This window comes from Hyperoodon ampullatus (genome assembly GCF_949752795.1).
Source record: "Hyperoodon ampullatus genome assembly, chromosome: 12".
Taxonomy (NCBI): Eukaryota; Metazoa; Chordata; class Mammalia; order Artiodactyla; family Ziphiidae; genus Hyperoodon; species Hyperoodon ampullatus.
In genome coordinates this window covers 22,083,544-22,098,513 of record NC_136925.1, presented here as the reverse complement: position 1 = coordinate 22,098,513, position 14,970 = coordinate 22,083,544, and the positions used below count along the sequence as shown (strand labels likewise).

The window sequence follows — 14,970 nt, the reverse complement described above, 5'->3', positions numbered from 1 at the left end:
TTAAGTTCCTTATATAAAATAATGTAATAAAATTGGCCCTCCGTGTTTGGGGTTCCACATCTGTGGCTACAGAGAGCCAACTGTATATGTAAAATGCTTAGAGCAGTGTCTGGCATATGGTATTACATGTGTTACCTCTTCTGCCGCTCCTTCTCTTCTTCTTATCTCCCCCCGCCCCCAGTGGATAATTAGTACTCAATAAACATTTGAATAAAGCCGTGGATGATAGATGAAATGATAATTACTTTTCTGTTCTCTCAGAAGTCTTTAAACATCTGTATTAAAAGCACTTACTATGTGAAATGACTATTTTATGTGTGTTTAGGTCCATATTAACCAGAAGTCATAAACTGGTAGGCCCCAGAAAGATTAAGCTATGTAAAACTTAAAAAATACTGAGTTTGTTTGTAGATGAAGATGTGCTCTCCAGTTTGTCATAGTTTTTACTTGTCCCTGTTATCTTATAACCAGTCCAGTTCAGGTTCATGGCCTGGTACCTATAGGCATTTGAGTTTGGGACCTCCACACTACATCGGACACTAGCCCTTCCAGGATAGAAACTGATTGATCTCTATTAAATCTCAAATACTTGATAGAGTGGCTGTCAGCTATTGGCACTAAACAAATGTTTGTTGAGTGAATGAATGATGCCTCAATTATGAGATTAAAAAGAAAAACTGGAAATCTGGCAAAAAGAACTTTGATTGTTCCATGAGGGTGAGTTGATTTCTACTTTCTGAAATTGTGAGGGAGTTTTGGTAGAAATAAGACTAACAACCACCAAAAAAATAAAGGAACTGTATTTCCTAGAGGAATTTTGCTTTTAGATTTTCTGATTTATCAAGTGGGATTCACTAGAATTATTATGCTTAATTTTAATTGCAATAATACAGGTTAATTAAAGAGCCAATGATAGTGTTCCAGAAGCTATTTATATTTTGATTAGCTAACTTTAATTATATTGTCATGTAGGCATCATTGGTAAAAAATAGAAATCAAATCATTGTTTTTAAAAGAAGAGAATGTTATCGGCTTTTTGGTGAGCAAGAAAGGTGAGTTTTATAGTGTGATTTTGTGCTGATGAGAGGAGTATTTAGGGTACAGAAGCACTGGATAATCTTTAACTAGGGGTTATACTTTGGGAATGGAAAAGAATAAATAGTAATATCCAGGTGGGCGGAAGTTTCCATTTTGGGGGGATTGGTAAAACTAAACCTTGAACTTTAGGAGAACTATGAAAACACATTAAAAAAAGTCAGCAGATAGAAACTACTGTATTGAGTATTCTCAGGCACTCAGCTGAGGCTATGTGGGGAACATCTGCTCAGAAAATATCTGATGTGAGTAGAATAGTACAGAACAGAAAGGTGGAGATAGTTTATTCTTTTCTTGTTTTAGAAAAGAATATTATTTTTCTATACTATGATGAGTTGATGTTGCCAATTTGCATTCTCAATTATGTTGCAGATTCATTTCCTTCTTCATTGTAGTCTTAAGCTATCATTTTGCTTATTTCTAAAAGGTTCCTTTCTATGCTTTGTAACTTTACAGTTTCTCTTTTGTTTCTTATGTTTCTAATTTCAAGTCGTTTTGCATTGTCTTTCTCTGCTTATGCATTTGTAATGATTTGGTTTCCAATTACTTCCTGATTCATAGACATATAAAATATCAATTCAAAGTAAGTCACCTGGTTATAACCTTTGTCAGTTCCTCCAGTCTTTGGTTAATGGAAAGTTACATGCCTTCTGCAGGGTATTCAGCTAATGAGATTATATTCATAGGTAAGCAAATTTAAATCTTATAAGTAAAAGTTTATGAAATACTATCATGCTTTATTAATAACTATTTGATATATTATGTCTACTATATTACCTTTTATCTAATTATCTTCTAACTTTATCTGGTGGAAAATAATCAAGAAAATTGTAGTTCTGAAACAGTGTACCCTAGGATCTTTACCTGAGATTGGGCACATTGAGGGTGGTATGGCCATAGGCATCCTAGGATCTTTAGGATAGTTCACCACATACTCCACCTTAAAGCTTCTCCAAGGTTTTGTAATTAAATATTTTTAAAATAAGATATCTTAAAAAATTTTTTTGCTAGAAGTGTTTTAAAAACATCTTTGGTAATTTAAGTAGAACTGTGTTTCTGAAGAAAAACTGACAGGGAGAAATGGCTAATTACATCATTGCCTTTGATAGTTTTACTGTTAAATTAAAATTAAGGTATTATTTAGGCATATTGGCCTAGGTTGGATCCCCAGTATCCCTAATGCCAACTGGGTTTCTGGCACTGGTAGGCAGTCAGGAAATACCTTCCTCATGAACGCTGGATGAAATTTTATTTTTATTGAGATGTTGTCATCCAACAAATTAAGACAAACAGCACTTCTTATGTAAGAATACAAGTGTAACTCATAAATTTTACTTAAAATATATTGATAGAAGAGGAAAAAAACAGACTAGCTTAAGAGTATAGGACGTTTTATCTTGGAACATAATATCAGAGGCAAAAAGGATACCAAAGTGAGTTTTAAAATCATCTGATGTTTAAGTTATTAAAATAAAACTTAACCTTTCAAGCCATGCTATTTTAACTAAGTATATTCAGCCCCTTTTTGACTTTCTGATAACTCTTCCTCCTTCCCTAGAAGCTGTGCCTGACTTAAACTCTTTTCTCAAAGACTGGTCATCATCCTTGCTGAACTCCACTTTTCAGTGTTTGGTTTTCTCTACTTGTAACCCTGGCTTCTCCATTTCTTGGAAAGTTTCATTCGTGACTTTCGTCTGATTTAGTCACTTTCACTTTGGCAACTTATCCTTGGCTATTACTCCTACTTTAATATTTTAAATTCAGACATACTGCTTTCTAACCACAGCTTACATCTTTAAAAACTGGTGAGATACCTCATCAAGACATTTCATCAAATCCTCCGCCATTTGTGAGCCATAGATGTTCCTTCTTCAACTATGTCTGGGTCTTGGTCTTAGTGGGAGTGGTCTTCTTCATTGGGTGTACAATCTCAGCCAAAGTGGCTCCTTCTAGTATCTGTGATTCCTAAATTCTCTAGGGTTGCCCATAGTTTCTTAAGGTGGAAGTTGATATCGTTGATTTGTGACCTTTCTTCTTTTCTAATTAGTCATTTAGTATAACAACAGATTTTCCTGTGACACACTTTAGCTGCTTCTGTCATATATCCATCTACTGTATTTTCATTGTATGAATTACTTTAAAAATATCCTTTTGATTTCTTTCTTTTAATTCATGGGTTATTTGGAAGTATGTTATTAAGTTTCTAAACATTGGAGGATTTTCCAGATATCTTTCTCTTACTGATTATTAATTTAATTCATTGTGGTCAGGGAGCATACTTTGTATGACTTTGACCTATAAATGTGTTGTATGCACTTGGAAAAGGAAAGTGTTTTCTCCTGTTGTTGGGTACAGTGTTCTATAAAATGTCAAATAGGTCACGTTGTTTCATTGTTGTTAGAGTCCTCCATATTCTTTCTGGTTTTCTGTCTACGTGTTGTAAGTATTTTTAAGACATCTTTACCGTTGCTCTTTGATTCCTCATTCTGTTCCTCCCAACCCCTGCCACCCCAACATCTCCCCTTTTGCCTTTTTGTATTTCAGTTGGAAAAAGTGCTACACCCTTTTCTTCTTCAAGTTCAGTGATTCTTTCCTTTGTTCTATCCAGTCAGTGGATAATCCCATTGATTGTCATTCCCATTGATTAGCATTCTTTTTCTTTGATATTATGTTTTTATTTCTTGCATTTCCACTTGTCTTATTTTTTATTATTTTCAACTCTTTGGTGAAATTCCACATTTGCTTATGCATGTTTTCCACCTTTTCCTTTAGAGTGTTAAAGTTATTTTAAAATCTTTGTTTGATATTTCCAAAATATGGGCCATCCCTATGTTTTTTTCTATTGACTGCCTAATCTATTGAATGTAGGTCATTTTTTTCTTGTTTTTTGTGTGTGTGTGTGGTAATTTTTGATTGGATGCTGGGCATTTTTTTCTGTATGAACAATATATACTGAGGTAGATGTCTTTGTGCTTAGTAATGGGCATACCTCTCCTTTAAGTTTAATAAGCTTCATTTGCTGGAGGTGGGGTTAGTGGTTGAATAATCTGTATTTGACATGGGTTTGTATTGCTATATAGTTATCTTCTGTGCTCTGAAGACTTCAGATTCCTTAAGCAGATGACTTCTGTTACTTGAGCTTATTGAGAGAACTGGAGTATAAAATGGGTTTTCTCCAGTGTTCCTGCTTCACTTGTAGCTTTCAGTGGGCTCTGCTTGCCTATACCACATAGTGGTCTATTTTTGTGCTCTTGCATTCTCCCTCGTATGTAATTGACTGTTTCTTGTCACTCAGTGCCTGATTTGTGCAGACTGTGGGGTTTTGTTAATTTTCCTCCTCAAGCCTTGCTGTTAAGCAGACCCTGAGCACCTGAGTCTCAGGGATGGGTTTCCCCTCAGTGGGCTGACCTCTCCCTCTTGGCAGCTGAATTTTGCCTTGCATAGGTGGGATGTTTTGGCAGGAGCAAGTTTTTCTCCTTTTTATCAATATAATATCCTTGGACCAAGGCTGTTTCTGGAGCCGTGTGTAGCTGCAGACGACTTTATCCTCAGATGGCCTTTACTTCATATCAGGAAGGGTCTGGAAAGGATTTTATGTCTGTTTGCAACTAAGATGAGGCTTTCTCATCTTTCTTGTCCTACCCCTGGTCTTTTCTGTGAATCCTGATAGAAACCTGGGGAATAGAGCTAGTGAGTAGGTTCGGAGTCCTCTTGTGTTTGGAACTTCCAGGGATTCTATACTGTTATACTAACCCACACTTGGTTTTTAAGAATTGATCAAACTTTCAGTTTTTCTTTGCACCCACTTTTGTGGCTGCCATTTTTTCCTCTTATGCTCTTCCAAAGGTGAATGGGTTCATGTGTCTCATCTTTCTTTGGAGGGCCTGGGATTCAGTTTACCTGATTTTGTGGAGACCTCAACCCTCTAAACCTTAACAAAAGCGATGATTTTATAGATTGTCTGCTTTTTAAAAAATTTATTGTCAGGTTAGACATGTTTTACACTGTAAGTAAAAGTGGAACTTTCCCATAAAAAGCTTTTAAAAGATAACCTTAGGGACTTTCCTGGTGGTGCAGTGGTTAAGAAGCCGTCTGCCAGTGCAGGGTACATGGGTTCAATCCCTGGTACGGGAAGATCCCACATGCCACGGAGCAACTAAGCCCGTGTGCCACTAGCCCGCGAGCCACAACTACTGAGTCCGTGTGACTAGAGCCCGTGCTCCACAACAAAAGAAGCCACCGCAGTGAGAAACCCGTGCACCGCAATGAGAAATCTGTGCACCGCAACGAAGAGTTGCCCCCGGTGGCCACAACTAGAGAAAGCCTGTGTGCAGCAACGAAGACCCAACACAGCCATAAAGAAAGAAAGAAAGGAAGGAAGGCAGGAAGGAAGGAAAGAAAGAAAGAAAAAGAAAAAAAAGGATAACCTTAAAGGTGGTGAACACTTTCAAGATTATGAATACAGACCTAAGGAATGGATGAGGGGGGAAAAAACTTTGCTAATGTTATTCAAACGGTACTTGTAGCTTAAGATAACATCTGTAGTGACAGTCTCATGTATAATTTGAAGTATGCTATAACTCAGAGATAGCAGTGAAAATAATGGAAATGTGTTAAGTGACTTTAAGTTTTGGCTCTAACGATAAAGATACTGATATACAGAAGATGCTCATAACAAGTTTGGATAAATTTTCTTTCAGCAATTATGATTGGAAAAAAGCAATATTTTAAATTTAACATATTATTTTATATATGTGATTTCTAATATGAATAAATGAATTATATATATTTGTTATATAAATTAAGAAAATTTTTAGATTTTATCGCTGAAAAAAAAAACTTCCCTCCACCCCAAGAATTTTACCTCCCTTTGTATGTATCTTACTCATATAGTACATGCTACAATACATTTAAAGTCTGTACTTTTTTTTTTTTTTTTTTTTGCGGTATGTGGGCCTCTCACTGTTGTGGCCTCTCCTGTTGCGGAGCACAGGCTCTGGACACGCAGGCTCAGCGGCCATGGCTCACGGGCCTAGCTGCTCCGCGGCATGTGGAATCCTCTCAGACCGGGGCACGAACCCGCGTCCCCTGCATCGGCAGGCGGACTCTCAACCACTGCGCCACCAGGGAAGCCCTAAGTCTGTACTTTTTAAATGATGATGGGAGGACCTATATATGTGGGAAGTTTCAGAAGTCTTTGGGGCATTTGTTTCAGAGAGTCAGAGACTTTCTCTGGTTATTTCCTTTTTGTTTGTTTTTTTCAAATAAATTTATTTATTTATTTATTTTATTTCTTTCTGGCTGCGTTGGGTCTTTGTTGCTGCACGTGGGCTTTCTCTAGTTTTGGCGAGCGGGGGCCACTCTTCGTTGCGGTGCGCAGGCTTCTCATTGCCGTGGCTTCTCTTGTGGAGCACGGGCTCTAGGCTCATGAGCTTCAGTAGTTGTGGCACATGGGCTCAGTAGTTGTGGCACGCGGGCTCAGGCACACGGGCTTAGTTGCTCTGCAGCATGTGGGATCTTCCCAGACCAGGGGTGGAACCCGTGTCCCCTGCATTGGCAGGCAGATTCTTAACCAGTGCGCCACCAGGGAAGTCCTCTATTTCCTTATTTTTAATTAAAGTCTGATTGAAATCTGTTCTGAGTGATTTTACTTTTTTAGCTGTCTGACTTGAAGCTAGTCACTTAATTGCTGATGGTCTCAGTTTCCTTTTCTGGTGAAGTGAATAGTAATATAAAATTCAAAATTATACATCTCATGAGGAGTTGTGTGTTTTGAATGATGTACATATATTTTTTTTTTTTTTTTTTTTTTTTTTTGTGGTATGCGGGCCTCTCACTGTTGTGGCCTCTCCCGTCGCGGAGCACAGGCTCCGGACGCGCAGGCTCAGCAGCCATGGCTCACGGGCCCAGCCGCTCCGCGGCATATGGGATCCTCCCAGACCGGGGCACGAACCCGTATCCCCCGCATCGGCAGGCGGACTCTCAACCACTGCGCCACCAGGGAGGCCCTGATGTACATATATTAAGAACCAAGTACAACAACACTTTATAGTAGGTCTTTAATATATGCTAGGTAATATTGTAAATGTATTAAGTAAAGAAAGAAACATTGTCTAGAGTAATCAGTAAGCAGTAAAACGAGTGAAAACAAGCAGTATTTCTTCTTTTGACCTAAGAAGTTTCATAGTCCCTTAAATTCTCTGATTCTTAAAAACTTAGAGGAAAATAAAAAAGGAAGTTACTTTCATTTCTGCAGCAGGTAACATCATGTTATCTAGAGTTTTGCCAACACTATACTTTATACTGTTAACTTTATATATACTTTATCTACAAGGATGGTCCAGTATATGAATGGGAGAAAGATGGTCTAAGAATGGAAAAGCTATGTTTACTTGCCGTAAATGATGTACCTACTATAAAAGAACAAATTGTTTAACCTTTGAAAAGTGTTTTTTAGAAAGATAATTGTGGTATTTTGTTTTCATTGCTTCATTCCTTAGCAGGATTTTATGCTATGAATTTAGTAGGTTACATTTTCTTACATGATGAAGTACAAGAATTATCAATTTTATACTTTTTTTTTCTTGTTTGACCCTTTACCCATCATTAGTTCATTAGAAGAAATCAGTACTTTTAATCCATATTGAACTTTTACTTCAGGAATTTCCTCCTCATATGGGTAGGTCATTTAAACCTATGAATGAATTGGAGATCAGTTTCAGATCTGGTCTGAAATTTTTACCTATTTGGCCAAACTCTGGATAATATGGCTCTAAGAGTCCCAGTCTGCAAGCTCCCCACTTTCTTAGTGTCATAATAAGATGAAAGAACAAAACACAACAAAAAAGAAAATATCAAGAGCATTACAGTTGAAAAAAAATTGTGGTAAAATATGCATAGCATAAAATTGACCATTTAATCATTTTTAAGCACACATTTCAGTGGCTTTAAGTACATTCACATTGTTATGTAACCATTGCCATCATTTATTTCCACATCTTTTTCATCTTTCCAAACTGAGACTCTGTACCCATCAAACGCTAACACCTTGTTCTCTCCTCCCCAAGGCTCTGTAATTTCTGTCCCCATGAATTTGACTAAGGAGCATTACAGCTTTACGGAAGTGTAGGTTATTCAAACTCAAATTGGTCTTAAAGCAGTTAGAAACTAGGATTGCTCTTACTTTTCTTTGCTGAACTGCCCCCAGTTTAGAGAAGTTACAGATTTCAAGGAATGAAATGGCAGAGAAGATGAAGTCACAGTTTGGGAGGAGAATCACAGATCTTGTGGCATGTGCAATATACTGGAAATTTTGATTGTTGCTTTTGGAATGCAAATCCGCCTTTAAGTGTAGTGGTTTTATAGAGGATGTGATTGTGATGAAAGATTGTGATTGAATAACACACAGCATATCCAAAATTTTGGTGGAACATATTTGAATCCCGGAACTATCCTAAATTTTTTTTGGCAGTTAGCCAGACTCTGGGTAACATGACATTATTACCTGGCTCTGTGAAAGTATCTTCTGCTCTCTTCCCTGAGATGCAGAAAATCAGTGTGTAGGTCCTCACTCAGTGGTGCATATGTTCAGTTCTTCAGAATAATATAAAAATCCATGGAAGAGAAGCATTTAAAACTACTTGTTCAGAACTAATTAGAGAGCGTTGGGCCTATAACTCTGCTTTTCAGTAGATATGGCATTGAAAAAACTTGTTATTTGTATTTCATGCTGTGTATTCCTTGCAATGCAGTTTTTTTGCTTGAAAAAAATGTAATAAAGACAAAAAATGAGGCAAAAAGTAGGACAAAAAGAAAGGTTAAATTTTTCTGCTTGAAGGTTTGGGGAAAACACAGATTTTGGGGCTGCCATCCCCATGTTTGAGCTAGCTTCTTTTTACAGATTCTCAGAGAATCTCATCCCGGCTCCACCTATCCCCAAGCAAGATTCTCTGCTCTCTCCTTTTTTGTGTATGTTTATTTTTATTCCCTTTATTTATTACTTCCCAGAGTTTCTACTTTTGTTTCGGTTTTGGCCTATGCCTTCCTTCCTTTTATGCTGGCTCAGCATAGTGCATTTAAAAATATGTTTTATAACTGGAAGTTTGTACCTTTGACCACCGTCGTAAGATAACTAAGTACTAGGGATGTAATATACAACATGACTAATATAATTAACACTGCTGTATGTTATATATGAAAGTTGTTAAGAGCGTAAATCCTGAGTTCTCATCACAAGGAAAAAAATATATTTATTTTTATTTTGTATCTGTATGAGATGAGTGCTGTATGTCAGTTATATCTTAATAAAACTGGAAGAAGATAAAATATTTTATCCATCATCTTGGTTATTGTAGTTAGAACTGTTGTTCGAGATATCTAGCCTGCCATGGAATGGAAACCTTCATATATTAAAAAATAATCTTACAATATATTAACCTAGATCCCTCTGGTTCACCCCTCTCCCCCATTTTGTATTTCCATTTTTAAAGCTTATGTATTAAGAAGTTCTTATAAAGCTTACAAAAAATTAAAAAACTTTTAAAGTGATTATTGTGTTTCTAAAAATATGTGTGTTTATTTTATAGCTACTTGAGGGAAATTTTGCCAAAGAAGTCAGCCATGAAATGGATGGTCTCATTTTCCAGCCCACTGGAGTAAGTACATTTGTCTCTGTGTGCATGTGTGTGTGTAGTGTGTATGTGTATCCGTGTACGCCCATGCATGTATATATAAAGTACATTTTCCTTAGATATATTTACTTAGGATTGATTACTGCTATAATCACTGCTTTTCCTTAAAACAAATTTTCATTATAAAATAAAATATTTCGTTTATACTAAATACATATAATAGTACAATGAACAGTTGTTTGCTTTTCACTTAGCTTAGGAAATAAATATGGCTGATCATTATTTTTCAAGTAAGTTATTAGTCTTTTAATATAATTAGTTTTCTTACTACTCTTGCACAATGAATGTTTCTTTACTAGAAATCTACCAATAACCTTGTACAAATAAATGCTTATTTCTTTCTGTAGCCCAGTATATCTTTAAGTATTAATATTTTTAAAACTTCATTTTGCCATGGATGAGTAAAATTCAGAGTTATCAATATTTGAAGAAAAAAACAATTCTTTGCATATTTATTCCATGTCAGATTTCTGAAACTCACTGAAGAACTTTTCACCAACTTAATGGTCAAATCATATATTTGGAGTAATTATGTTTTACTGATGGTAGGGTTTCTCTCCCTCCACATCACTGACGTTTTGGGCCACATAATCCTTTGCTGCGGGAAGCTGTCCTGTGCATGGTAGGATGTTTCGCAGTATCTTTGGTCTGTACTTACCAGGTGCCAGTATTACTTCTCCCTCCCACCCCTCCAGCTTGTGACAACCAAAAATATACACATTCACTGCCTCGTTTCCCCCGAAGGGCAAATTTGCCTTCACTTGAGAACCTGTGCTCTGTAGGGCAGTGCTTTTCCAAAATGTGGCCTGTGGGGCTTCCCTGGTGACGCAGTGGTTGAGAATCTGCCTGCTAATGCAGGGGACACGGGTTCGAGCCCTGGTCTGGGAGGATCCCACATGCCATGGAGCAACTAGGCCCGTGAGCCACAACTACTGAGCATGCGCGTCTGGAGCCTGTGCTCTGCAACAAGAGAGGGTGCGATAGTGAGAGGCCCGCGCACCGTGATGAAGAGTGGCCTCCGCTTGCCACAACTAGAGAAAGCCCTCGCACAGAAATGAAGACCCAACACAGCAAAAATAAATAAATTAATTAATAAACTCCTACCCCCAGCATCTTCTTAAAAACAAAAAATGTGGCCTGTGGACAAGGTAGCATTATTACCACCCAGAAAGTTGTTATAAATGTCATGCACCACAGACCTACTGATGAGAAACTGCTGGGAATGGAGTCCAGCAATTTGTGCTTTCTCAGGCTTTCCCAGTGACTCTGATGCGTTTTCAAGTAGGAGAACCACTGCTCTTATAGGAAAGAGTTGTATTTCATGCGCCACACCTTGTCATAAGCTTCATTTTGCCTTCACTAACTCTATCCTTAGAAATTAGGGTGCAAGCTAGTTGTGAAGTTATGTAGAGACCCGTTAAACTGGGTACCTGGAGAAAAGGGAAGGAGGCTGTAATATTTTTGAACATTATGTATTAAGCACTATATTATATATGCTTTACGTGTATAGTAAAACTCTGCTGTTATGCAAATTTAGGTATAACGTGGTATGTGATTGACTCCTGTCTTCTTCCCAGCCCCCCATGCCAAACAGATGGAGGGAAACATCTTTTGTGGTTGAAGGAGGAGGAGATGGAGGAGAGTTAGAGGCTGCGGACAGAAATAGTAGAAAATACTATTTTAGGAAGATAGACATTAGATCTTTGAGTTCCAGTATTTTCTAAGTCTAATCTCCCTGGAATGAAAGAAATAAAATCTAACTATAACAGGAATTACAGTGTTTAATTCTGTTAAACTCACGGTGGTTCAGACCCATGCATGTATGGGATTTTGGCATATGTAAGAGCAATGGCCTGACAGGTGAGTCTTGTGATGTCTAGTGTAGTCAGTTGGTTCATCAGTCTGTCCCTCTTCTAGTAACCACACTTGTTATTACGATGACTTCATAATTGATTTTCTTAAGTATTTGTGGACATTTGGTTTATTTAACATGAAAGTTTCAATCAGTTTGTCAGGTTACCCAAAAATTCTTGTTGGGAGTTTAATTGGAAACGCTTTGAAGTTAGATTAATTTGGAGAAAATCAGTGTTTTTACAGTGTTCAGTTGTCTTCTCAATGAATAAGGTGGAGCTCTTTTTAGGTCTTTTACTGTTCTCCAATCCAGTTTAGTTTGGTTTTTTTTTTTGCGGTACGCGGGCCTCTCACTGTTGTGGCTTCTCCCGTTGCGGAGCACAGGCTCCGGACGCACAGGCTCAGCGACCATGGCTCACGGGCCCAGCTGCTCCGCGGCATGTGGGATCATCCCAGACCGGGGCACAAACCCGTGTCCTCTGCGTCGGCAGGCGGACTGTCAACGACTGCGGCACCAGGGAAGCCCTGCTCTAGGTCTTTTGTATAAGGAGGTAAGAAGAGAGTTGATTACAGACAGGTGTAGCTTCCAATGGTGGGAGGAGACATGATTTTAGGTGGTCCAGAGACAGGGCATTAAATGACATTGCATTACACAATGAGAATTTAGTCCCATTCCAGTTTTTATACATTCTTTCAGTTTATAAAGTATACTTATTTCTAGTTTTGAATATCTAAGATTTGCTAATCTTTCCCTTTTTAACAAAATGAGTGTGGACTTAGTTTTACACTGTTCAAAGGGCAACATTCTCTACTAGAGTTTAGTATCATTGGTTCATTTCCATCATGTGTAATTTTTAATGCTACTTATTATTTAGGGTAAGCGATACCATTGTCTATTTATGGTATGTGGTGTACCATTTGGCATAAAGTTTCCTGAATATCTTTGGGGGCCATTTTTTAGCCTGCTGCAGTTATTTAGCTTGATATGACATTTCCAACTAATAGCCATAGACCCTAATACCCAGTGTCATTTCTGTTTTGGTCCTTGTAAGGTTTTAAGTTACCTTCCTTCCTTAGGCTTTCTTTTTTTTTTTCTTTTTTTCTTTTTTTCTTTTTGCGGTACGCGGGCCTCTCACTGTTGTGGCCTCTCCCGTTGCGGAGCACAGGCTCCGGACGCGCAGGCTCAGCGGCCATGGCTCACGGGCCCAGCCGCTCCGCGGTATGTGGGATCCTCCCGGACCGGGGCACGAACCCATGTCCCCTGCATCGGCAGGCGGACTCTCAACCACTGCGCCACCAGGGAAACCCCTTAGGCTTTCTTTTTAAAGCAAGTTCTGAATTAGAAGTTTAGGACCCTTAATCAGGCCAAGAACTTTAAAATGTAAAATTTGCCAACATTTCTAAGTTTTCCTTCTGGGGAAGTCTAAAATCTTGGATGAACTCAGCTTTAATAATGAAGTGCAGGCAGGGTGAGTGTTAGACCCCTATGACAAAATAAAACAGTATATCAGAGATAACCTGTATTTTTTGTCATGTTAAAATATTTTTTCACCCTTTATTTTTACTTTGGAGGATATGCAAATGTTAGAATCCACAGCTCTTTTCCCTGGAATTCTTCAGACCAACCCTCCAGTGTCTTGCTGGGTGGCATTTGCCTGGCTGTTAGCATTCTCCGCATGGAGAAGATAAAGGGGCGAGGGTGTGCTCTTCAGTAGGTAAACTTTTCACTTCACTCGCCAAGGTTCACTCTTCCTCTTCTGTGGTCCTTGAATCTTCTGGACTGGAGCTCTGTCCTTCAGTTTTTCCACAGAATAAACATCTCCTGCCTCTTGCCAGGGTGGAGGAGGGAAGCTGGAGGTGTAACTGCTCCTTGTGAAGACTTTTCCCCCAGTCTGTTTCCAGTACCAGGTCTCCCGTTCACCCCTCACACCCTTCTCAGTATCTGTTGTCGTGTGTTACATAGCCTGTTCTGGGGAACTCAGCAGGAATTCCTCTGCCTTCGTGTTGGTTGCTGCAAGCACCTAGTATTCAGTGTTCTTTGCTCCCTGCTCTGTTAACTTCTCAACCTACTTTCTGCCTTTCCAGAATTCGACGCGTTGTTTTCTGCTGTTGTCTCCTCTCCTGTTTTTCCTTTTCTATTGATATCTCTTTTCTGTAACTCCCATTTTAGTGAGGTTTCAAATCAAAGTGGATATAAATGCACATGTTTAGTCGACAACATTTATCAGAAAATCCCCCAAACTTCTCACAATGTGGTTTTGCATCTGTTGGCTTCCTTGAGCCAACAGTTCAAATAAATGAAGAAAGGGACTATTTTGAGTGACCAACTTAGCGATCTGAGTGAGGCTGCATAAAGTGGAGAGAAGATCCTGGTCGGGGTGGGCAAAGCTTGGCTTTTAATCTGCAGCCCACTCTCTAATACCACAGAAATATTCCAAAGGCAAATGAAGGGTGAAAACTGAAGAGGATTCTTGGTGTATCTACTTTTGTAAAAACTTCTGGGCCTACGTTTGTTTGGTGCTAGTTACTTAAAACTTAGCAAGAAGTTAATTCTGCTTCACTATAGTAATTATAGTGAGGGAACTGAAGTTGAATAGAAGGTAGAAGATATTACTACTGCTAAAAAAAGAAGAAGAGGAAAGTATTTTGAATCCTGGCAAAATATTGAAGAACAGTGATAAAGATACTATATTAAAGTGATGATTCTATTGAGGGCAAAACCCTAAACACCAGCTTAGAAGAAAGTTCATTTACCTTTTGATTTAATGTTCTATTTTTCAGAGACATAACCTTGTAACACATCCAGAATTGCATTTAGTTTATTACTTTTATAAGAAAAAGGACCAGTCAAGCTAATGGATGGTATATTCAGGAAAATAAAGCTTAGGATATTTCTTTGTGTTTATAAAGAAATGTACTAGTATCTGATATTTACTAAAACACAGCAGTCATTAATTACCATGAAAGCCTCAATTAAAAAAACGTAGATTAAATTGCATTTATAGAATTATAGTAAATCGAAGCAGAAAAGATAACTTCTAAGATTATCTAGCCCAGTGGTTTCAAAACATGAATTTCCAAAGTTCTGGGTTTCTGTGAACTGCCTCAGGGGACCATGTGCAGGAATAGGTTACTAGGTAAGCATTCTGTTTATCTCACAGGCAGCCCTGATTTATTTCTTTTATATATTGTACTTCTAGATAAGATTGTGTTTTAAAAAGGGCTTCATCTAAGTAAATACCATTTGTATCAACTGCTTTTTTGAAAGGTCACCAGTGATCTTTTTCCTTGCAAAATCAAGTTCATTTTTCAGCCCTTTTCTTACTGGATTATC

General features: G+C 38.1%; 1 protein-coding gene across 4 annotated transcripts in view; it reads left to right on the top strand.

Annotated features, from left to right (window-relative positions):
* The window catches only part of RNGTT (RNA guanylyltransferase and 5'-phosphatase), a gene marked incomplete at its 5' end in the record, with an annotated part of 242,019 nt that overhangs the window by 112,709 nt on the left and 114,340 nt on the right, over positions 1 to 14,970 (top strand). For 3 of the 4 annotated variants that reach the window (XM_079716219.1, XM_079716218.1, XM_079716216.1), the window contains one exon: positions 9,681 to 9,749. The exons of the other annotated variant lie outside the window; for it this stretch is intronic. In XM_079716219.1, coding sequence (XP_079572345.1) covers positions 9,681 to 9,749 — 69 coding nt within the window. The remainder of the gene's footprint in view (positions 1 to 9,680; positions 9,750 to 14,970) is intronic. 4 annotated transcript variants of the gene reach the window in all.